The sequence below is a fragment of the Neovison vison genome, chromosome 2 (assembly GCF_020171115.1).
Source record: "Neovison vison isolate M4711 chromosome 2, ASM_NN_V1, whole genome shotgun sequence".
Lineage (NCBI taxonomy): Eukaryota > Metazoa > Chordata > Mammalia > Carnivora > Mustelidae > Neogale > Neogale vison.
In genome coordinates, this window is record NC_058092.1 from 221,518,439 (window position 1) to 221,542,738 (window position 24,300).

At 36.1% G+C, this 24,300-nt stretch overlaps 1 protein-coding gene across 2 annotated transcripts in view; it reads left to right on the top strand.

Annotated features, from left to right (window-relative positions):
* The window catches only part of SHOC2 (SHOC2 leucine rich repeat scaffold protein), a 99,016-nt gene that overhangs the window by 39,247 nt on the left and 35,469 nt on the right, over positions 1–24,300 (top strand). For both annotated transcript variants that reach the window (XM_044240491.1, XM_044240492.1), the window contains exon 2: positions 5,332–6,273. In XM_044240491.1, the coding sequence (XP_044096426.1) occupies positions 5,571–6,273 (703 nt within the window). In that variant the 5' untranslated portion in view covers positions 5,332–5,570. The remainder of the gene's footprint in view (positions 1–5,331; positions 6,274–24,300) is intronic.

Consider the following 24,300-nt stretch of genomic DNA (forward strand, 5'->3'; position numbering starts at 1 on the left):
TAAGACTAGGGAATATATTTAGTATATGTGGCTTACTGATGTGGTAGTTATTTTAGAAATAGCTAAAAGTAATGTTGAGTGTATTATAAGAACAAGGAGATTATTTTTTTTACTTCTTAACATCAAGTTTGCATACAAAATATAGTTCCTGAAAGGAACGATTTGAAATATGAAATAGTGATCTGCAAAACTGTTGCCTAGGGGCCAAATTCAGTATGTGGCCCCATTTGGTAAACTTTTATTGAAACATAGTCTCATCTAGTCACTTAAAAGTGTCTACAGCTGTTTTCATGTTAAAGTGATGGAACTGAGCACCTGTAATAGAACATCTAGCCCACAAAGCCTAAAGCATTTAATATGTGGCCCTTTACAGGAAAAGTTTGATGACCCCTGTCTTAGAAGGTATTGAGGCCTAAAATATCGTAATTAGCTTCCTAATACAATTATGATTTGGATAGCTGTCTTTGAAATAAAGCATGGTATAGTGGAAAGAACATACATGGTCTTAGAATCAGTTAGACTTGGTTTTGAATTTTTCTTTACATCCAGGTATCTGACTATAATGCCTCAATTTTCTTATCTATAAAGTGAAAATAGAGGAACTCTTCTATTTAGGAACTTGAAGTTAAGAATTTTTGTAATTTGGAACATAACTAAGTACCTTAGAAAAGTTTTTTTTTTTTTTTTAAAGATTTTATTTATTTATTTGACAGAGAGAAATCACAAGTAGACGGAGAGGCAGGCAGAGAGAGGGGGAAGCAGGCTCCCCGCTGAGCAGAGAGCCCGATGCGGGACTCGATCCCAGGACCCTGAGATCATGACCTGAGCCAAAGGCAGCGGCTTAACCCACCGAGCCACCCAGGCGCCCTACCTTAGAAAAGTTTTATCAACTAAGACCTCTGCCAGCAGATAGCATTGGTAATATTTGGTTTCATTTTTGGATAAATGATAAAAGGGACTCAAAAAACCAAGTGGAGACACTTTTAGTATCTTCCTTGATGTTGTTGTGAGAATTTGAAATAAGATTAAAAGGTCATGTCAGGTGCTCTATTTATGATAGTTATTAGGTGGTCAGGAATAGAGGAATCTTCTGGAGTGATAAAGACCCCAATATAGAAACACCATTGCTAGCCTCAGCTTAGTAAGTGGTGCAATTTTATGCTTTTTCACTAGATTTTAAGCATTTTTAGAATGGGTACTGTCACTTTCTGTTACATAAGTGGGTGCAGGAGTCAAATTGTGCAACTGTAACAATCTCCCACAACGTTACAAAGGGATTTTTAAGAAATCTTTTTTTTTTTTTTAAGATTTTATTTATTTATTTGACAGAGATCACAAGTAGGCAGAGGCAGGCAGAGAGAGCGAGGGGGAGGCAGGCTCCCTGCTGAGCCCAATGCAGGGCACAATCCCAAAACCCTGAGATCATGACCTGAGCTGGAGGGGGAGGCTTAACCCACTGAGCCACCCAGGTGCCCCGGTTTTTAAGAAATCTATTGGCTAGTTTATTTCCAAGAAACATGAAGGATTACTCCCAATACTTTTTTTCTTCTCCAAAAAAATCTAGTGGTGTCACCTGATTCAGATCTGGATTAGACCAGAACTTAATTTGGGACTGTCAGCTCATTCGTTAGTTGTCTTAGACAACATGTATTTTTACTGGATATGAAAAATTTTTAGTTAATAGTCAGACCTGGTTAGTAAATTCCTTTCAGTATGGTGATGTCAAAGTCCAAATTCTGTTCTAAACTAGTTACATTTTTATGAACAGTGCCTGAACTGTATACCAATAAATCTCAGTAGGTACAAGAATTATAGGATGGGTATCTGGGGTCAGTTCAAATCCATCACTATTGCAGGGAAACCATCAAACAGCTCAGGTATCTCTAGAATGAACTTCAGATAGATTATGGTATTTATATGTAATGGGAGGTCTTTTTTCAAACTTCAGTGGAAACTTGAAATTATTAGTAACTTGTTTTGTCATTAATGCAATTTCTTTCCTGACCCACTCCTTAATCCTCAATTTTAATTTTTATTTTAATTTTTTATGGATCCATTTTTAACATTTGTAGTAGTATTATGTATGTAACATAAAAATATTTAAGTAGTTTTTTGGTTTTCATTTTATTTTCTTAAGTAATCTCTACATCCGTTGTAGGGCTTGAACGCATAACCCCGAGATCAAGAATGACATACAGTCATTCTGAGCCAGCCAGCCAACCCCTCAATATTCATTTTTAGAATAATATTTACGAAATACAGTAGTAAATATACCTATGTTCAGATCTTCAGTGTTCAGATTTGGTTATATCCTCTATTTCCAAACTTGATAAGCATTTGTGGAAACATTTTAAAAAATATTTTATGTATTTGATGGACAGAGATCACAAGTAGGCAGGCAGGCAGGCAGAGATGGGGGCGGGGAAGCGGGCTCCATGCTGAGCAGAGAGTCTGATGTGATGCTGGGATCCCAGGACCCTGATATGACCTGAGCAGAAGGCAGAGGCTTAACCCACTGAGCCACCAAGGTGCCCTGAAACATTTCTTATTAAAACAGATATTTCCTTGGGACGCCTGGGTGGCTCAGTTGGTTAAGCAGCTGCCTTCGGCTCCGGTCACGATCCCAGCATCCTGGGATCGAGTACCGCATCGGGCTCCTTGCTCGGCCGGGAGCCTGCTTCTCCCTCTGCCTCTGCCTGCCATTCTGTCTGCCTGTGCTTGCTCTCTCGCCCTCTCTCTCTGATAAATAAATAAAATCTAAAAAAACAAAAACAAAAACAAAAAACCAGATGTTTCCTAGATTCCTCTTCCTGAAGATTCCAGTTCAGTGGTTTAAGACAGAGCCTGGGAATTTATTTTTCTTAAACCAATATTCCTGGTTTATTTTATTTTATTTATTGAAGTTTGGGGAACATCAGAATAGGAGATCAAGGATTCCGTCTTTAAAAATGCCAGTGTATGTTTAGAAAAGTGTTATTGTTTATTCATAAAAATGTTTTTTTTTTAATTTTTATTTTTTTTTCTTTTTTTTTCCAATTTATTTATTTTCAGAAAAACAGTATTCATTATTTTTTCACCACACCCAGTGCTCCATGCAAGCTGTGCCCTCTATAATACCCACCACCTGGTACCCCAGCCTCCCACCCCCCCCACCATAAAAATGTTTTTGAATCTGATTATTAAGCAGAAGCATTAAAGTTTTGCTAGTATACTTTGTGAGATGCTAGATTTGTTTTTAATATGTAACATCTTTTTTATTCCATCTGCATCTTACTTGAAATTCGGTACATACATATCTTGCCAAATAGAAATTTGATTTTCAGAAACTTGTTATAAGTGACCTTGCTTAAGATCTGAATTAATAAGTGATGTCTGTATTCCGTCATCTGTGTATATACTCCCATTATTCACCATTGTATTGTTTTAATACATGTACTTTCATTTTGGCTTAATAGCATCGTTTTCTCAATCAGTACCTCTGAAGGTTTCTTAGTTTTTCTCCATTGTAGCTCAAAAATCATTATTTTCTCTTTTTGAAGGGGTGGTGAATAGTGGGGAGATAGTAACTTTCCTGACGCACTAGCAAAAAATTGCATGTTTGTTTAACTGTAGAATCTTATAAGCTGGTAAGTTCAAACTCTAGTCTGGAATTTACAGATCATTAGTCTTCTGTCCACCTCCTATTATTACTGCACCCCTGAGATTTTGCTTCAGCAAAGTTCCACCTTTTCATTTTCCTATGGCAAACTAAGATTTGGTATTCTTGGCTTAAGTTACCCTTTCACTGTATCTACCTGGACTGATTTGCCACCTTGTCTTTACTTGCTTGTACTTCTGTACACAACCTTTCTCAGCCATTTTCACTGATGACAGTTTTCTCAAAAGAGCAATAGCATATGTCATTGTCTGAAGATTTACTATACTATCTTATGTTTAATTATATGTGAGTGTTTTGGCTATCTAATTAAACTGTAACCTTGTATAGGGTAAGGCTTACATCCTCTGTATAGAAATTCTTAGCATGACCCTGTGCACTTAGACTATCAAGTACTTTTGGTGATTTCATAAAATTTTAGCTTTTTTTTTTAACCTCTTAAGATGATCAGGTAAATGATTATTTTATCTTTCATCTTTAAGCCCTACTACCACATAAAGATCAGTTACTTATAAAATTAATAACAGAGCCACAGGATACAAACTTACATTTTAAATTTCAGAATGCTTAGGGAGGACTGACTCCTTCACAGACATTTTACTCATCTATTCAGCCTTTGTAGTTCCTTTTGGTCAGTCATTTTACCAGTTTTTTCTACTTTTTAGAACCCTTATCACCATTCAGTTTCTAGTTTATAGACTTCATTGGAGATTGCTCTTTGTTACTGTTTCTCAAGGTGGTTCCTTAGGTCTACCTGCATTGGAGTCACCTAGAATGCTTATTCAAGTACAGATTCTTTTTTTTTTTCCTTTTAAGATTTTATTTATTTATTTATTTAACAGAGAGATACATGGGGAGAGAAGGAACATAAGCACAGGGAGTGGTACAGGGAGAAGGCTCCCCACTGATCAGGGAGCCCAATGTGGGGCTCCATTCCAGGATCCTGGGATCATGACCTGAGCCGAAGACAGGCATTTAACGACAGAGCCACCCAGTTGTCCCTAAAGTACAGATTCTTAATGTTCTTTTCCCTACTATTTGCTGTGCTCCGTACATATTTTGTTCTTTTGTGAGACTGCTCTTGAGTCCATCATTACACTCTTTGAAGTCCTTTCTGATTCCTAAAGCTGTCTGGCAATTAGTAGCAGATAGAGCAGTTTTAGTGTAGTGCTTAGGAACACAGGCTGTGGATATATACATTAGAATCTCAACTCTGTTGCTTTTCCAAGATCACAGGGCTAGTTACTTAAAAGTATTTCTGTGCCTTGCTGTCCCTATTTAAAAAATAGGGACAAGAGTTGATCTTTTGGGCTGCTGTATGTATTAAGTTAATATTTGTAAGTTTCTTACAGTAGTGCTTGTACATAGAAAGTATTCAAACATTAGCTGCTATTATGATTTCTTCCACTTTTCAGTTCTTAAAAACTTATCAGTAACTTGTATACTTACCTTACGTCTGCCTCTTAGATTATAAAGTCATTGAAGATAGGGGCCTGCCTTAACTATTTTTATAGTTTTTCAATGGATTTTGCATAGTAGAAAGTGTTCAATAAATATTTACTACATCAAATCATAGGAAAATGGCCAAATTTTCAGTAAGATTGTTTTTCAGAGCCCATTTACTTAATATAAATTATAATCAAAAATAATTTATTTTTTTTTGTATTGTATTTCAGGAATTCTAATGAACCATTGACCATCACCATTTCACCAGTTGGAGCAAGTTACCAGAAATGGGCATAGTGCTTTTAGATCCAACATGTAACAGATGGCTGTTCCTCCATGGTGATTACTTCAAGCCAACACCTTTTGTGATTGTGTAGGATCTTTATCTCTTCATCTTCGAATTCCAGTTACTGTTGTTGGCAAATAAAACAAAGGAGTTCATGTAGTTTTTGCCCAAGCTTGAGTCACCATGAGTAGTAGTTTAGGAAAAGAAAAAGACTCTAAAGAGAAAGATCCCAAAGTGCCATCAGCCAAGGAAAGAGAAAAGGAGGCAAAAGCCTCTGGAGGTTTTGGGAAAGAGAGCAAAGAAAAAGAACCTAAGACCAAAGGGAAAGATGCCAAAGATGGAAAGAAGGACTCCAGTACTGCCCAGCCAGGGGTGGCTTTTTCAGTTGACAATACTATCAAACGGCCAAATCCAGCACCTGGGACTAGAAAAAAATCTAGCAATGCAGAGGTGATTAAAGAGCTCAACAAATGCCGGGAAGAGAATTCAATGCGTTTGGACTTATCCAAGAGGTCTATACATATATTGCCATCATCAATCAAAGAGTTGACTCAGTTAACAGAACTTTACTTATATAGCAACAAATTGCAGTCCCTCCCAGCTGAGGTGGGCTGTCTAGTAAATCTCATGACACTGGCTCTAAATGAAAACTCACTTACCAGTTTGCCTGACTCTCTTGATAACTTGAAGAAGCTGCGGATGCTTGATTTACGGCATAATAAACTGAGAGAAATTCCTTCAGTGGTGTATAGGCTAGATTCTCTCACCACTCTTTACCTTCGCTTTAATCGTATAACTACTGTGGAAAAGGACATCAAAAATCTGTCAAAACTCAGCATGCTTAGCATTCGAGAGAACAAAATCAAACAACTACCTGCTGAAATTGGTAAGAGATCTTGGGTTACTACTGTTTGTGGTTATTTGTTATGCCAGATAATTGTTACGCCGCATAATAATGTCAAGTGCTTTTCCATATCAAAATATCTGATCCTTGCCTAAAAACAGCTGGTTTCTAAATTTCTTCTTTATGTTTTACTTCAGTTACTTAATTTTAGCAATTTTAGTGTATGGTGTGAGCTTATTTTATAGATTTTTAAAAAGTGAGTTAGAATATAGATGTTTGAAGTGGCGGGGGGGGTGGGAGGTTGGGGTACCAGGTGGTGGGTATTATAGAGGGCACGGATTGCATGGAGCACTGGGTGTGGTGAAAAAATAATGAATACTGTTTTTCTGAAAATAAATTAAAAAAAAAAAAAGAAGATAGATGTAGCTGCGCCTGTTTCACATAAACTTAATCTGCTTTCATTTTCCTTGGAGAAGAGGTGAATTTGTAGTAATAAAAAGATGTTTCCTGAATTTTTAACTTGTTACCACCTATTTTAAAAATATTTAAAAAGTATAGTAGATTCACTAGGGCTACATTTTCTAGTTTTCACTTTTCCTTCCTTATCTGAAAAATGTTTGTGTAAATTCCTAATTTTCTACAAGATTGTCATATCAGAGCCATGTAAAAAAAAAAAAAAGCAAAAGAACGGTAATAGTATAAAAAATAGTAAATATATATGTAAAAAGTCAGTAAAAATATTTTAATTTTTTAATTAGGGAGTATAGTAAACATTGACTTAGTTCTGAGAAGTTGATAAAGATATTTGTGGGCTCGTTTTATAACATTAAAAAATTGACATAAAAGTTAATTATTTAACTTTCTAAGGAAGGTTTTCTTATGAAAGGCAGATATATGCTGAATAAAATAGGTGATTTAAAAATATTGTTGCTTGAGCATTGGGTGAGTGGGTGACAAAGGAAGCAAGGCACTACAGCTTTGTAGAAAGATACTTTTCTGTAGGTGTGTTTAAAAATTTATTTAGCTTTGAAAAAGATACAGTTTAAGTTTTACGTATGGCATTTTTCTACATTTAACTCTCACCAGACACAAAATCCCAATTTAATTTTGGTTTCATTAAATGCGTTTTCTAATCCATGATAGATTTTCCCAAGCAGTGAACTGTACTTTTTGAAAGTATGACTCACTTATCAGGTATTAAAATATCTTCAGGAATCTGAAAGGAAATACTCCTTTTCATGTTTTCAGATAGAAGTGTGCTCGTTGATTGACTTTTGATTTCATACCAGATTCAGTTAAAATCTCACCAGTATAGGTGGTTCATTCTGACATGGAATTGCTAAAGAAAAAAGAAATGCTAAATTTTTATATCAAATGTTGTTTGATATAAATTATATAAATATAAATTTCAAATGTTGAAATATCAAATGTTATTTCCTGTTTTTCTTATTATTTTGTGTATGTGTTATCCTCCATATGAATATGTTGGCTTTAATTCATGAGAGTCCTATTAAGAATATCTTTCCGTAGAGATGTTACCAGATTACTTAGGAATTAAGAACATACATTTCTTATGTAAGAAATTATAGGGTTTTATTATTTTTTAAAAATTTTATTTATTTATTTGAGAGAGAGCGAGAATACGAGAGTAGGGAGGGGCAGAGGAAGAAGCAGACTGCCCACTGAGCAGGGAGCCTGATGTGGGACTCAATCCTGGGACTCTAGGATCATGACCTGAGCAGATGGCAGTCACTCAGCCGACTGAGCCACCCAGGTGCCCCCAAATTATAGGATTTTAAATTTACTTCAGTTTGTTCTTAGCATTTTTGATCAGCATTTTTACTTAAGTGAATGTATTTTTAAAAATTGGCAAATTTTATTTAATTAAATGGTTTGTGTCTGCCTAATCTTTTGACCTTTATTCCTAAGTTTGTAATTTTTAAAAATAACCTTTGAATTTGTTTAATTTGTTTAATGCCACAATTAGTGGCATTATTAAAGTTTGTGTCTTTGTAATTTTTGTATTTCTGTAAGAATAGTAACTTCATAAATGTTATTTTATTCCAAGCAGGGCATCAGATAGAGAATAAACTGCTTTTAAAGATAAAAGTTAATATTTCGTAAAAGGGGTTAAGATATATAAGGTTTGGGGCACCTGGGTGGCTCAGTGGGTTAAGCCTCTGCCTTCAGCTCAGGTCATGATCTCAGAGTCCTGGGATGAGCCCAGCATCCGGTGGGCTCTCTGCTCAGCAGGGAGCATGCTCTCCTCCCCTCCCGCCCCCTCTCCCCCGCCTGCCTACTTGTGATCTCTCTCTTTGTGAAATAAATAAACTTAGATGAATGAATTTGGGGCAGACATTGCAGAAGTCTGCATTAACTTTTCCCTGTAAAGAACAAGAAAATGTCCAGTAAAAACAACATAATTGTAATAATAATAGCTGCTGTTTTGAGCACAGTATGTCATATGGTATACTTTGCATATTTTAACTCATTAAGTTCTTACAGAAAGCCACTTTTAATAAATACTTCTTCCTCCATTGTAATGAAGTAGGAACTGAAAATGTAGATAGATTAGATAATTTACTAAACGTCATATGTAGCTGGGGATGGGGGCACCTGGGTGGCTTAGTAGTTTAAGTGTCTGCCCTTGGCTCAGGTCATGATCGCAGGGTCCTAGGATGAGCCCTACATGAGCAGCTTCCGTCTCTGCCCCTCCCTCTTGCTCTGCTCTCTCTCACTATTTCTTTATCTCTTTCAAATAAATAAAGTCTTTTTAAAAAAGTCATGCAGCTAGGAAGTTAAGAGTCAGGATTTGAACTTGGGCCTTACTGTACTACCCCCACTAGTCTAGAAGAGTGGGTCCCACTCCCATAGTTTATAACTTAGTAGTGTGGCAAGTGCAAGGGATATGTACTTCTAACAAATAAGCTCTGTTACTGTATCTGTAGCTGCAGTTAAAAGCCATAGCATTAGTTTTTTGTTTTTTGTTTTTGGGTTTTTTTTGAGGAAGGAGGATGTTAGCAGCTTAATGAAGATACAATTCACGTACCATACAGTTCATACATTTGAAGTGTACAGTTCAGTGGGTTTCAGCACATCCACAGTTGTGCAGCCATCACAATCTTAGAACATTTTTGTCACTCTAAAAAGAAACTGTACACTTTAGCAGTTACCCCTCCTCTGTTTTCTTGAAACCCCTTAGCCCTAGGCAGACACTAGTTTACTTTTTTTTTTTTTTTTGAGATTTTATTTCTTTGACAGAGAGAGTGTGGAAGAGGGAATATAAGCATACAAGTAGGGGGAGTGGGGGAGGGAGAAGCGGGCTTCTCAGGAAGCAGGGAGCCTGATGTGGATTTACTCCCAGGATGCTGGGATCGTGACCTGAGTGGAAGGAGCCAAAGGACCCACCCAGGTGCCCCTCATTCTTTCTTGCTGCTGAATAATACTCCATTCTATGAATATACCACATTTTATTTACCCATTCGTCAGTTGAACATTTGGGTTGTTTCCATTTTTTGGCTGTTGCAAATAAAATTACTATGAACATGTGTCCCAAGTTTTTGTGTGGACATTTGTTTTCATTTCTCTTGGGTTATATACCTAAACATGGCATTACTGAGTCATACGGTAACTCTATATTTAAACTTTTGAGGAACTTCTAGACTGGTTTCTTATCACTGCACCTTTTTCTGTTCCCACCATAGTGTATGAGGGTTCTGGTTTCTCTACATCCTCAACATCGTTGCTATCATCTTTTTTATTATAGTCATTCCATGAGTAAGAAGTGGTATTATGTGGTTTTGATTTGCAGTGTTTTGATGACTATAGATTTGTTTTTAATTTTTGAGAGTTGTCTTTTATTATAAAGGAAAGACAAGTAGTTTTTTTGTGGTGCAGATCTTGCTTTACTGCTTTTTTAAAAAATAGTTTATTTGAGAGAGAAATTACACAGGCAGGAGGAGGGGCAAACGGGGAGGGAGAAGTGGACTTCCCACTGAACAGGGAGCCCAGTGCAGGACTCAATTCCAGGACCCTGGGATCATGGCCTGAGCCACACAGGTGCCCCAGTTTACTGCTTTTTTTAATTACAAAAAATAAAATCCTGAGCTCCTTTGAGAACGTGTACAAATAAGACCCATGGGCAAAGATCAAGTAAAGTGGAAATTTGACATTTTTTACAGTGTTCTCTACCCCCCCCTTTTTTTTTGAGGTTGGGGAGTGGCAGAAGGAGAGGTAAAAAGAGGATCTTAAGCGTGGGGCTTGCTGTCACAACCCTGAGATCATGACCTGAGCCGAAATCAAGAGTCAGATGCTTAACTGACTGGTCCACCCAGATGCCCCAAAAGTGTCATATTCCTTTACCATAGTTTGACTTACTGCTGCAACCCATAATAGGAATTTACAATTCAAAATATATGCTAATTAATCATTTTGTTAAACTCTCTATGTATTAGATTCACATTATTATACATATATATTAGATTTATAGTATGTATATTAAATGCTTATAGTAATAAGAGTACACCATTTTCAGTCATGCCATCTAGCAATATATTTGAGGAATATGAGAAATTAGAAGTTCTTGAAATATAGCCCACTATTTAGTTTAAATAATATATTTGGAATTTAGCCACTACACAAGCTGCGTTGCTTTCTATAACTATAACTTTCTGTAACTATATTAAAATCAAAACATCTATCTGTCTCAGCATTAATGGCATTTTTATTAATGCTGTGTGATTTCATACCAGTGTTAACATATTCACATGGGTGAACACTGGCAGAAAACAGTAAAAGTATACTAAAAAGTAAATGTATTCCTATGAAGAGCCAGAGATAACACACCAGAGTAGCCAAGAAAACTCTTCATTTAGTAATACTTACCTTTCTTTTTGTGTGATAAGGCATGGACACATTAAAGTAAATGTCCTGTCTTTTTGTGTTAAGTAGTAGGTGGGACTTTTAGTGGTTGCTTTCTTTTACAGATCAGTGCTTCATCCTTCTTCCCTTACCTTCTTTTACCATTTGTAATCCTTAAAGAGACCCTTCACTGTATACCAAGACAGTCAAGAAGTTGTGTTTTGAGAGGGGAAAACAGGAAATAATCACTCCCCCTCACTGTAACCTGTACTGTACTGGTTCTGTTGAGTATTAAAGATAAGCTTTTGTAAATTTTTTTTTGGGGGGGTGCCTGGGTAGATTAGAGTTGAGGTCATCAGGAAGACAGTTTGAATAATTAATTTAGGGAATTCTGGAAAATGAAGTTTTAAAGGATTTTATTCTTCTAGGGGAGGAAATGGTTGCTCTTTGAAATCAGAAGACACTCCATCTTTATCTCTTTGGAATATTCCTAGTTTTCCTTCAATGAATTATGGGCTAGTACGGGATTTCTTTATTTTTTTAATTTTTTATTTATTTTTATTTTTTAATTTTTTTTTAATTTAACGATTTTATTTATTTATTTGACAGAGAGAAAGAGACATAGCGAGAGAGGGGACACAAACGGGAGTGGGAGAGGGAGAACCAGGCTTCCCGCTGAGCAGGGAGCCTGATCCGAGGCTCTATCCCAGGACCTGAGCTGAAGGCTGTTGCTTAAGCAACTGGGCCACCCAGGCGCCCCTGGGATTTCTTTATTTAAACATGAACCCTTTTTTTTCTTTATAAAAATAGCTAAGTTATAAGGAATTTTTTAAAAAATATATTTTTAAATTTAGTTTTATTTTTTCAGTGTTTCAAGATTCATTGTTTATGTACCACACCCAGTGCTCCATGCTGTAGGTGCCCTCCTTAACACCCACCACCAGGCTCTCCCATCCCCCAACCCCCTCCGCGCTCTAAAACCCATTTATTCTTCCTACATTGTATAATCAATAAAATGCTACATTTATATATAATACATAATTTCCTATGAATTTGTCAGAATAACTCATTTTGCTTATGAGAATGAAATGGTATGTTAAAATATATGCTTTTTGGGAATCCATATCATTTTTACCTATTTTAAAGAACTCTCTACAGCATTCAGATCTATAAGAAATTAGAATCAGGAAGAATTTTTTATCCATTTGATAAACAGAATTCATACCATACTGAAGTGCTGCTGTTATACTCTGTAAGTTAAGTGATATAATCAGCATAGAAAGTATATACCAGTAATATCTGTATAAAAATACTAAGTACTGAACCAGCAGTTTTTTTAAAAGTTGAAGGACCTCAGAGATTTTAATTTCCTATTAATTTTCTGTGAATTTTTGTAGATAATAAATTATAGGTTTTCAATAAATGGGGCTTGAAGGGAATTTAATGAAGCCAAGTACTATTACCCATTTTTCACTATTAACTGAAATTTTAACCCTTTGTCCCTAAAATTCTTGAAATTCTCCCAGGACTGCCGGGAGTGATAAAATTGTTCTCATGGTCCAGGTAATATCATTTAATGGATTTCATTTGAGTGTTTTGTACAAGTGCTAATGAGTTACTTAGTTTGGCAGGAAAAAGAAATTAGGAAAGGGAATTCATGATTGTAAATAAATAACTCCTTTTGATTGGGAATCCTCAAGAGATTCTAGACACTTGGAGATGAACTGTTAATTTACTTAGTCTATTGTCATCAGATTGTAGGGTGTTTCACTGAACAACAAAAGCATGTAAAAGTTGTTATTGCTAAAGCCATGTTAGAAGAGTTTGATAAGATTAGAGAGAGAATGCAATTGACTTTCACCCCCTGAAGTCACCCAGTCAAAGGAATGTAGACACTCTCATCCATGCTGCTTAGTTGCAGATATCCTTGATAAGAAGAGCTCCTGAAATCTTTGCAGTGAAAGGGAACACTAAGCCTCTAAGACTCAAGTAATGGTAGAAATTCTGATGTTAATAAGTTCTTAAATCTGTTCAAGCATGTGTGATAGGTATTTCCAGCTTTTGTTAATTATGTAGTTTGTCAAATTATTACATTCTTATTTTTATACAGGGAGTCGCTGAATATTTGAAAGTATTCCTTTAAGTTCAGGAACAAGAGTTGAAATTTTTTTTTAAGATTTTTTTTTAAGATTTTTGAGAGAGAGTGGGGGGTAGGGGCAAAGGGAGAGAGAGGGGAGGACAGAATCTTAAGTCAGGTTCCATGCCCTGTCCAACTCAGAGCTCCACATGACCCTGAGGTTGTGACCTGAGCCAAAACCAAGAGTTGGTCACTTAACCAGCTGTGCCACCCAGATGCCCCAAGGAACAATAATTATTTTAAAAATATAAACATCTTTGGGGTACCTGGGTGGTACAGTTGGTTAAACAACTGACTCTTGGTTTCAGCTCAGATCATGATCTCAGGGTCATGAGATGCCCCAAATGGGGCTCCATGCTGGGTACGAAGCGAGCTTAAGATTCTATCATTCCCTCTCCTTCTGCCCTTCTCTCCCTCTAAAAAAAATAAGTAATATATAAAATAAAATATAAGCATCTTTGATATGACTCAAAAGGACAGGTCATATGACTTCACAGGGTAGGTTACAAGTTATGAAACCTAATTGTTTACCAGTCTTTGGGTACCTACTGTATACATTTTACCTAGGGCCTTTTTGTATATTGCTAGATTTTAATTTAACCCCTACTAAAATTTTATTAAGGAATTTATGTCCGTATTCATCATAGCTGTTGATCTGTAATTCTCTCTCTCTCTCTCTCGTTTTAAATAATGGTTTGCCATAAGAGTAATACTGGCTTCATATGATAGAATGAGTTAGGAAGTATTACTTTTTTATGTTCTAGAAGAGTTTGTATAGAATTAGTAGTATTTCCTTAAATGTTCAGAAGAATTTACCAGTTATACAATCTGAGACAGATGTTTTCTTTGTAGGAAGGTTTTTATTTACTGATCTAATTTAATTTAGTTAATAAAGATACAGAGTTACCTGAGTTTTCTACTTCTCAATTGAATTTTGGTAGTTTGAATCTGTCAAAGCATTTGTCTGTTTTGTATAATTTGTTGCATTTTTGGCATAAAGTTCATAATAGTTCTGTATTATTCTTTTAATGTCATCAGCATACTTTGTAATCATGTCTCTCTTTCATTCCTCATATTGGTAATTTTGGTCTTCTTTGATCAGTCTGATTAGAGATCTGTCAATTTTATTGGTCTTTAAAAAAATGCTTTTGGTTTTGTTTTTTGTCCTATTATCTTTGGGGTCTTTTAAAATCTTTTTGCTTGTTTGTTTTCTGCTCATTTATTTTTACTTTAGGTTTAATATGCTCTTCTTTGTCTACTTTAAGTTGTTAGATTGATTTCAGACCTTTCTTTTCATTATATAAGCATTTCATTATAAATCCCCCCAAGTACTATTTTAGCAGCTGGATCCAAATTTTGATGTAATATTTTCATTATTTATTTTAAATATTTTCTAAATATCTCTTATTCTTCTGTAACCCATGGATTATTTAGAAGTGAATTGTTCAGTTTTCAAGCATTCAAGAGATATTTTTGTTATTGATTTATAAAATATGGCCTGTCTTTTTTTTTTTTTTTTTAAAGATTTTATTTATTTATTTGACAGAGAATGATCAGAAGTAGGCAGAGAAGCAGGCAGAGAGAGAGGAGGAAGCAGGCTCCTCACCGAGCAGAAAGCCCGATGTGGGGCTCTATCCCAGGACCCTGGGATCATGACCCGAGCTGCGGGCGGAGGCTTTAACCCACTGAGCCACCCAGGTGCCCCAAAATATGGCCTGTCTTACTAAATGTTATATATGCATTGTGTTCGGGTTTTTTGGAGCAAGGTCACATTAGTTGATATTATTCATTTATTCTATACCACCATCAATTTTCTATCCACTGTTTTTTTCAATTAATGAGAAAATAAGTGTTGAAATGGCCAACCATACTAATAGATTTTTCTCAACACTAGTGCTATTTTTGCTGCTTATATTTTTGAAACTGTTATTACTTGTAGATATACCTAGGATATTTTTTTCCTGATGAGATTACTTATCATTATGAAATATCTGTCTTTTTTTTGTTGTAACATTCCTGGTAATTTTTTTTTAAATGAATCCTATTTTATCTAGCTTCCTTGTTAATTGGTACTTATATTGCATATCTTTTGCCATTCTTTTACCTTTTTGCGTCTTTACATTTTAAAATGGTTTCTTATAGACAGCATGTAGATCTTGTTTTTAATCCTGGCAGTTTAAAAAAATTTTTTAATTTAAATTTTCGGTAGTTAGGGGCACTTGGGTGCTCAGTGGGTTAAGCCTCCGCCTTCGGCCCAAATTGTGATCCCAAGATCCTGGGATTGAGCCCCGCATCTGGCTCTCTGCTCAGTGGGGAGCCTGCTTCTCCCCCACCCCCGCCAGCCTCTCAGCCTACTTGTGATCTCGGTCAAATAAATAAAGCATTTAAAAAAAATTTTTAGGTAGTTAACATACAGTACAGTATTGGTTTCTGGAGTACAATTCATTGATTCATCACTTAATTATAACACCCAGTGTTCATCATAACATGTGTCCTTTGTAATTCCTATTACCCATCTATAGTCCATCCCACACCCACCTCCCTTTATCAACCCTCAGTTTGTTCTGTCTTGTTAAGAGTCTTTTATGGCTTGTTTCCCTCTCTCCTTTTCTCTGTCTCTCTCTCTCTCTCTTTCTTTCTTTCTTAAGATTTTATTTATTTATTGAAGAGAGAGACAGCGAGAGCATGAGAGGGGAGAAGGTCAGAGGGAGCAGCAGACTCCCCGTGGAGCTGGGACTCCAAGATCATGACCTGACCTGCGGCAGTTGCTTAACCAACTGAGCCACCCAGGCACCCTCTCCTTTTTTTCTTCAGCCCCTTCCCATATGTTCATCTGTTGTCTTTCTTAAATTCCACATATGGGTGAGATCCTGTTAATCCTAGAAATTTGTGTCTTGCTTGAAGGGTCTGGACCATTTACATAATATAGTTTCTAATATGATTGGATTAAATCAGCCATCTATTTTCTATTTGTACCATATGTTATTTTCCTCTTACTTCATGCCTTTTAGATTGACTATTTTTATAAGTTCCATTTTTCTCAGTTGTTGGCATATTAGTTATATATGTCTTTGTTACTTTGCGTTTAGTATCTGCTCTAGTATTTACAGTACATATCATAGCCGTCTGCATTCAAATAATATTATACTTCTTGTATGCCCTAGGAACATCACATAGAACACTTTTACTTCTTCCATTTTTTGTGCAATTATTGTCATACTTTTTTATTCATATATTATAAATCCCATAATAATGCATTGCTCTTATTCTTGCTTTAAATTTTATCTTTTTTAAGCTTTTCACTTTGAACAAATTTGAGACTTACGGAAAAGTTGTAAAACCAGTACACAGGGTTCTCATATACCCCTTACCCAGCTTCCTCTGTTACTAACATTCTATATAACCATTATAAATTTACATTGGGGGGGGCGCCTGGGTTGCTCAGTGGGTTGAAGCCTCTGCTTTCGGCTGAGGTCATGATCCCGGCATCCTGGGATCAAGCCCTGCATCGGGCTCTCTGCTCAGCGGGGAGTTTGCTTCCTCCTCTCTCTCTGCCTGCTTACGATCTCTGTCTGTCAAATAAATAAATTTTTTAAAAATTACATTGGTATAATACTGTGAACTATGAATTTTATTTAGATTTCACCAGTTTTTCCAGTAATGTCCTTTTTCTGTCCCTGAATCCCGCATTACATTTAATAGTCTATGTCTGTATTCTCCTCCAACCTATAGAAAGGTATTTGAAAGTCTTTCCTTTTCTTTTCTGATATTGATACTTGTGAAGAGTACTGCTCAGGTATTATGCAATAGATCACTCATTTTTTGGTTTATATTTTCTCATAACTAGTTTGAGATTATGTGTTTGGCAAGAATGCCGCTGAGGTGATTATGGTGCTTTCCCCTTGAGTCACATCAAGAGCTACATGATGTTGATATGTCTCATTGCTGGTGATTTTTACCTTGGTTATGTGATTTTTGCTGTGCTGCTCTACTTTAAAGTTAATTTTTTCTTCTTTTTTTTTAAATTTTATTTTTTTAAGATTTTATTTATTTGACAGAGATCACAAGTAGGCAGAGAGGCAGGCAGAGAGAGAGAGGGAAGCAGACTCCCCTCTGAGCAGAGAGCCTGACAAAGGGCTCGATCCCAGGACCCTGAGACCATGACCTGAGCTGAAGGCAGAGGCTTTAACCCACTGACCCACCCAGGCGCCCCTAATTTTTTCTTCTTAATAATTACCCTGGGACGCCTGGGTGGCGCAGTTGGTTAAACGACTGCCTCCGGCTCAGGGCGTGATCCTGGAGTCCCGGGATCGAGTCCCACATCAGGCTCCCAGCTCCATGGGGAGTCTGCTTCGCTCTCTGACCTTCTCCTCGCTCATTCTCTCTCTCACTGTCTCTCTCTCAAATAAATAAAATAAAATCTTTAAAAAAAAAAAATAATAATTACCCTAAGGAATGCTGGTTTTAGTTTATGCCAGTATCTTGTTTTTCCTTAATCTTTTGCTCCCTGATTTTAGCATTCATGGGTGGATCTTGATCTTCCCTGAAACAATTAGTACTGTATTCTAATGGTGAATTTTTTAAAATTTCTCTCATTTCTTTTGCATTATGTAATATTCTTCTATAGGGAGGAGCTGTCCTTTCTCTCCCTCATATATTTATTTGTTCCATTACTTGATTTATATCATTTATTCTATTCTTTGGGTTCCAATTTAGTATGATTCTTATTATTTTATTGCCCAGTTCCACCTTTGGTTACTGTGGACTCTTTTAGGTTGGTTCCTGTGCCTTTTGCCATGCCATCATCCTTCTTTGTTATCTTTTAAAGATATTACAAAATGTAAAACAAAACAAAAAACCTTTCATAGTTACCCATGAATTTACCATTTCTAGTACTTAACGTCCTTTATATGTAAATCTGAATTTCTGTTTTCTTTTTTTCCGAAGAACTTCCTTTATATATATTGTAGTGTACGTATGCTCATAATGAATTCTCCAGGCTTTTGTCTCAAAGCCTTTTGATTTTATTTTTGAAAGCTATTTTTCTTAGTATAGAATTCTAGTTTGACAGCTTTCCTTTTCTTTTTTACCTTTTTCCTGTATTTTAAACTTCCTTCTCCTGTGTCTCTGGGTTTTATTTGTTTTTTTTGTTTTTTTCTGGCTTGCCTAGCTTTGGGCAACAGTTTTGCTATTATTCTATCTTTGTTTCTGTGTCTTATTTTTCTCTGTATATTTACAAAATATTTTTCTTTGTCCCTGGTTTCCAGCTGCTTGGAGTTTATGAGCTTCTTGGCTCTGTGGGTTTATGGTTTTCATCAAAGCTGGAGAGATTTAAACCATTATTTCTTGAAATTTTCTTGATTTTGGCACCTTTGTTTTTTTATTCTGTGGATTTCTAACTACATGTATATTGTATCTCTTTATGTTACCTTTCAGGTCATTGATGTTGTATTCATTTTTTATGTGTGTTTTAGATTATTTCCTATTGCTTTTTTTTTTTTTTTAGTGCTATATATTTCTTTTTCAGTGTCTAAATCTATTGTTAATGCCATGCACATGAAATTTTAATTTGAGATACTGTAGTTTTTTGAGATTTAGTCTTGATATATGGTCTTTATTTTTATAATATGGCTCTGTTGAGATATTCTTTTCTGATTCTTCTAACTTGGCAGGACTGAAATTCCAAAAACTTATCCACTATAGATGGCAGTTGTCAAAATCTCTGCTTGGCTCTTTTAGCTTTTAGCTGCTGTTTTTCCCCTGGGCTCCTTGAAGTCTTCTCTCCCAAAATTTGAGTGGTATGTGTATGCAGATTTTGGTACTCCAGTCTTTGTAGTTTCCTCCTTTCCAGGATATGCAACCTTGAATTTCAGCCATTGTCATAGATCCTAGACCTTGCCCTCTGGCTTCTCAGGTCAGTAGGACTCTAACTTTCTACTTGAGATTTATTTTCTGCTGCCAGATTTGTGAGTAACTTCATGGTAAAAGCCTTAACAAATGTGGATCATAGCCAGTGTAATTTTTTTATGTAAGTTATCTACTGTTCATAAGAAATTACTATGAAGCATAGCTCTTAAAAATCACGCATTTACTACTGTCTTTGTTCAGAATCAGGCACAACTTAGCTAGATCATCTGATTCAGGGTTTCCTCCCAAGATCTCTTACACAAGTGGTAGCCAAGGCTGGGGTGCCATCTTGAAGGCTTGTCTGGAAAAGGCTCCACATCTGAGCCCATGTGGTTGGTTTTAGGATTCATTTGCTTGCAGGGTGTTGAACTAAGGGCTTCAGCTGCTGTCTGTTGGCTGGAAACTGCCCTCACTTCTTTGCCACATGGATCTCTCCAGCATGGCAGCTTGCTTTATCAAAGAATGCAAGCTGAGAAGGCAGTAGACAGAGTGGTAGCAAGATAAGAGCATAGTCTTTTGTAACCTAATCACAGATGTGACATCTCCTCACTGTTCTTATGTTCTCTTCATTAGAAACATGTCACTGAGTTCAGTGCACACTCAGGGGAGTGTTAATTATGCAGTGTATACAGTTATACATGAGATAGCATTACTGGGGCCATCTTAAAAGTCTGCTTACCACAGTTCCCTTTTTGCAGGAGTTGAATTTGTTCTGGTTTCTGCTTTGAGTCTCTCCGCATACTTTTGTATAGTGTTATAAGGCAACTGCCTTTGGCTCAGGTCATGATCCTGGAGTCCCAGGATTGAGTCCCACATTGGGCTCCCTGCTCAGTGGGGAGTCTGCTTCTTCTTCTTACCCTCCCCTACCTTATGCTCTCTCTCACTCTCAAATAAATAAAATTTAAAAATAAAATAATTTATTTAGTACTCCATTATTACCATTAGTCAGAAGACCAATATTTGACTCTTTACCCAACTCCCTCTTGGGACAAAAATGTTCTAGTTGGGACAAGAATGTTCTATGATGACAATATTTTCTTACCTGTTTATTTTTTTCCCCTAATTAACCAAAAATTTTTACCTATATGTCTCACTGATATCTTAAATTCAGCATGATCAAAATATAACTCTTTACCAAACACTTCTCTTCCTTTTGGGTTCTGTTTTAATTACATCATTATTTTCTGTGTTCAAGATCTTGGAATTAGGACTTTTTTTTCCCCGTATTCTATCTCGTGTCAGATGTGGCCTAATCACCAGACAGATTGCTGGCCGACCAGTTTTTTTTGTCACCAGTTTGTCACAAGTTAACAACAAATCGAAAGTAAGCATTTAGAATCTTATATCAACAATGTGACATTGCTGGAACATCCGAGAATACAATTTTGTGTTTTACAGAATGTAGGTCCACAACCACCTGTGAAAAAAAACAAAACCCCTCTGGGGCACCTGGGTGGCTCAGTGGGTTAAGCTGCTGCCTTCGGCTCAGGTCATGATCTCAGGGTCCCGGGATTGAGTCCCGCATTGGGCTCTCTGCTCAGCGGGGAGCCTGCTTCCCTCTCTCTCTCTCTCTCTGCTTGCCTTGCCTCTCTGCCTACTTGTGATCTCTCTCTGTCAAATAAATAAATAAAATCTTAAAAAAAAAACCCTCTATTGTATATAATTTACCACATCCCTATTGCTATTTCCATGTCTCTCAGTTGCTTGTGTAGGGGCCTGTTCATTCAACAGCTTTCGATTATTCACTCTAGGCCCTCATATTGTGTTATTCAGGCTAATTGCAATAGCTTCCTAATAACTGTGCTTCCTAATTCTGCCTTCTCCAATCCATTCCTTCAAATCTGTGAGAAAATAGACTTTTAGAACAATGTTCTGCTTGCTCAGAAACTTTAAATTGTACCTTATTACTGATCAAAAAGGTCCATATTCCTTAGTTTGATATTTAGGATTCCAGATGTGTTTTCTTTTCCTTTCTCCCTCTAACATGTCCTGTGTTTCAGTTCACATATGCACATAGTTCCTCCTTGCCGCTCCAGACACTCTTATTTCCAGCTGTCTTTCCTTACTTTACTTTTGTTTGCAGTACTTAACACTTTCAGTGTTATTAACAATTACAGCACTTTCCTTATTTTCTGATGCTTCCTTTGGTGCATACTAGAATGTAAGTAAGCTCCTTGAGAATAGACTTGATTTTGTTCACTGCTTAATTTCTAGTAGATACATGGTAAATTTTTGTTGAGTGATGAAGTGAATGAGATGGTCACCCTAAAGATAAAGCACTTTGATAATGAGAGGCCTTGAATATCTTTAAAGAATGGCTTCTTAATGTAAAATTTCATAAGCAGAGCCCTCTTTGGCTTCCATCAAATCACGTGTTGTCTCCTACTAATTTTAAGTTTCACGGGAACAGGTTATTTAGTGTCTTGTACTCTTTTTGTATCTTCAGGGCCTAGTATTGTGCCTGGTAAAGAGAACATAAAACATAGGAATTTTTTTCAGACTGATTGAATTAATGCTCTTAGAGCAGTAATTTATTTTCTGTTATGTTTTAGGGACAATAGTGTATTCAGATGTTTGTATAGTAATGTCTCTTTTTTCTGGTTAAACCCCACACATTTAGTTTGTCACTTATTTAATCAAGTAATTTGTTAAGCTACTCTGAGCAAAGCCACATATAAAATATTTTTAATGGTTACTGATCTTTCTAAAATAAGATGTGGAAAAAGTGGAAACTTAGAAAAGTTCCAAATATTCCTCAGGAATTTGGTACTTAAATGCATTTTAATAACTTGCAGTCTCCAGAAGGGGAATTTTTTTTTTTCTCCTCCCAGAATCACTCTTCTGTTGTTTGATGAACATTAGTTTTATATCTCAGCTGTCTGACTTCTAGATATCAGCCATCCTGTGTCCCACTTCATTTTGCATGTGTAACACTTCCTGTATTACAAAATGAAAATCGGTTTAATATATAAGAGTAACCTGGCAGGCTATATTGCTCAGAGAAATAGCAGGAAGAATCCCAACAAGAGTCCAGACAGTGTTGTCACCTTTGAGAAGGAATATGTCCAGTTTGCTTCATTGTCTGGATATAGGGTAACATCATGCTTAAAAAGTCTTGGCTATAGTGTGCAACCTTTGCCTCCTCTAAAGACAAGGCAAAAAGAGAATAAGTTTTTCAAAGTGGAGTTAATTTAGACTTTAGAAACTTCCATAGAGGGAAAAAAACCAACATTTTACTAAGATACATTGAAGATTATCCATCTAACATAAATTTAAGTAACGGCCTTTTCTGGTTTTATGCCATGATTTAGTTTAAGGCATGTCCAAAGCAGGAGCTTGGGCCAGAGACTTTTTTTTTTTAAATCTTTTTATTGATACATCATAAATGTACAACTGAAGACTGTTTGTAAACTGTATAGTATCAGTATCCAAATTAAAAAAGTAGAACAGTAAGACCACCCATGAGATCCCTCTATCAGTCACTATTCCCATGAAGAGTAAACTTAGCCTACAGACTTCTACTAACAGTTAATTTTCTTTGTTTTTATATAAATGGATCCTTAATCTGTATATGTTTTTGTGTTTGAATTCTCCTCTTGGCATTATTCATCATAATTGTGTATGTAGTTAGAGATAGTTTATTCTTGTTATTGCATAATATCCTCATTGTGTGATTATGCCACTATTTATCCATTCTGTTGTTTGGTACTTTGTAATTTGGAGCTAATATAAATAGTGCTACTATGTTACTGTAATATAAGTCTCTTGGTAAATATATGGACTCATTTCTGTTGAATATATCCCTGACAAAAGAATTGGAGTCTATGATTTTCTTGCCTCCCTGATTACCTCTTATTATTATTTCTTCTCCTTCTTCCTTCTTCTTTCTCTCTCTCTCTCTCTCTTCCTCTGTCCCTCCCTTCCTTCCTTTCTTTCCTTCCATCTTCTTGTCTTTGTTTCTGACCATCTTTTTAAATCTAACTTTTCCTAATCCACCCAGCCAGAATCTTCCTTCTCTATTTGCCCATCACTTTTTTTTTTTTTTTTTTTTAAGTAATCTCTATATCCAGTTTGGGGCTTGAACCTACAACCTTGAAATCAAGACTTGCATGTTCCAGTGATAGCCAGCCAGGTGCTCCCTACCCATCACTTTGTGTATGTGTTTATACCTCCTACTTTAAAATTTTTTTTTCTAAGTAAACTCCACAAACTCATGACTCTGAGATTAAGCCTTGAGCTGAGATCAAGAGTCAGATGTTTAACTGACAAGCCACCCAGGTGCCCATATATCCTTCCTACTTTATGTTTACAGGATCCTACTTGTATATGTTTTTATGTAGATCTTAATTTTCCAGGATAGAGTTTGTTTTTTGAGGGAAAACATTATCACATTATTATTGCTTTTTCATTAGGCTCCCTTATATCCTGTAAGATTTTTTCAAAATACCACCACCATCACTACATCCTATTAGAATGGCTAAAATCCAAATCACTGACAACACTAAATGTAGATGCAAACTCTTACTTGTCACTGGTGAGAATGCACAATGGTATAGACACTTGGAAGACAGTTGGCAAATTCTTTTAAAGCTAAATGTAGTCTTACCATTACAGTCCATCAGTCATGCTCCTAGTTATTTACCCAAATGAGTTGAAAACATGTCCATACAAAAAACTGAACACAAAATGTTTTTAGCAGTTTTATTCATAATTGTTAAAAATTGAAAGCAGCCAAGATGTCATTCAGTAAATGAATGGGTAAACAAACCGTGGTACAACCATACAATGGAATATTGTTCAGTGATAAATGAACTATCAAGCTACTAAAAGACATAGAGGAACCTTAAGTGCATATTGTTGAATGAAAGAAGCCAATCTGAAAAAGTCTACATCTTATGTGATTCCAACTATATATTAACATTCTGACAAAGGCAAAAGTAAAAGATCAGTGGTGGCTAGGGGCTCTGGGAGGGGGAAAGAGGGGTGAATGTGTAGGTGGAACACAGGATTTTTAGGCTAGTTTTTTTTTTTTTTTAAAGACTTTATTTATTTATTTGAGGGAAAGAGTGAGGGAGAGGGTGAGAAGCAGGCTCTGCACTGAGCACAAAGCTCAGTGTGGGGCTAGATCCCCCATGAGATCATGACCTGAGCTGAAACCAGAGTTG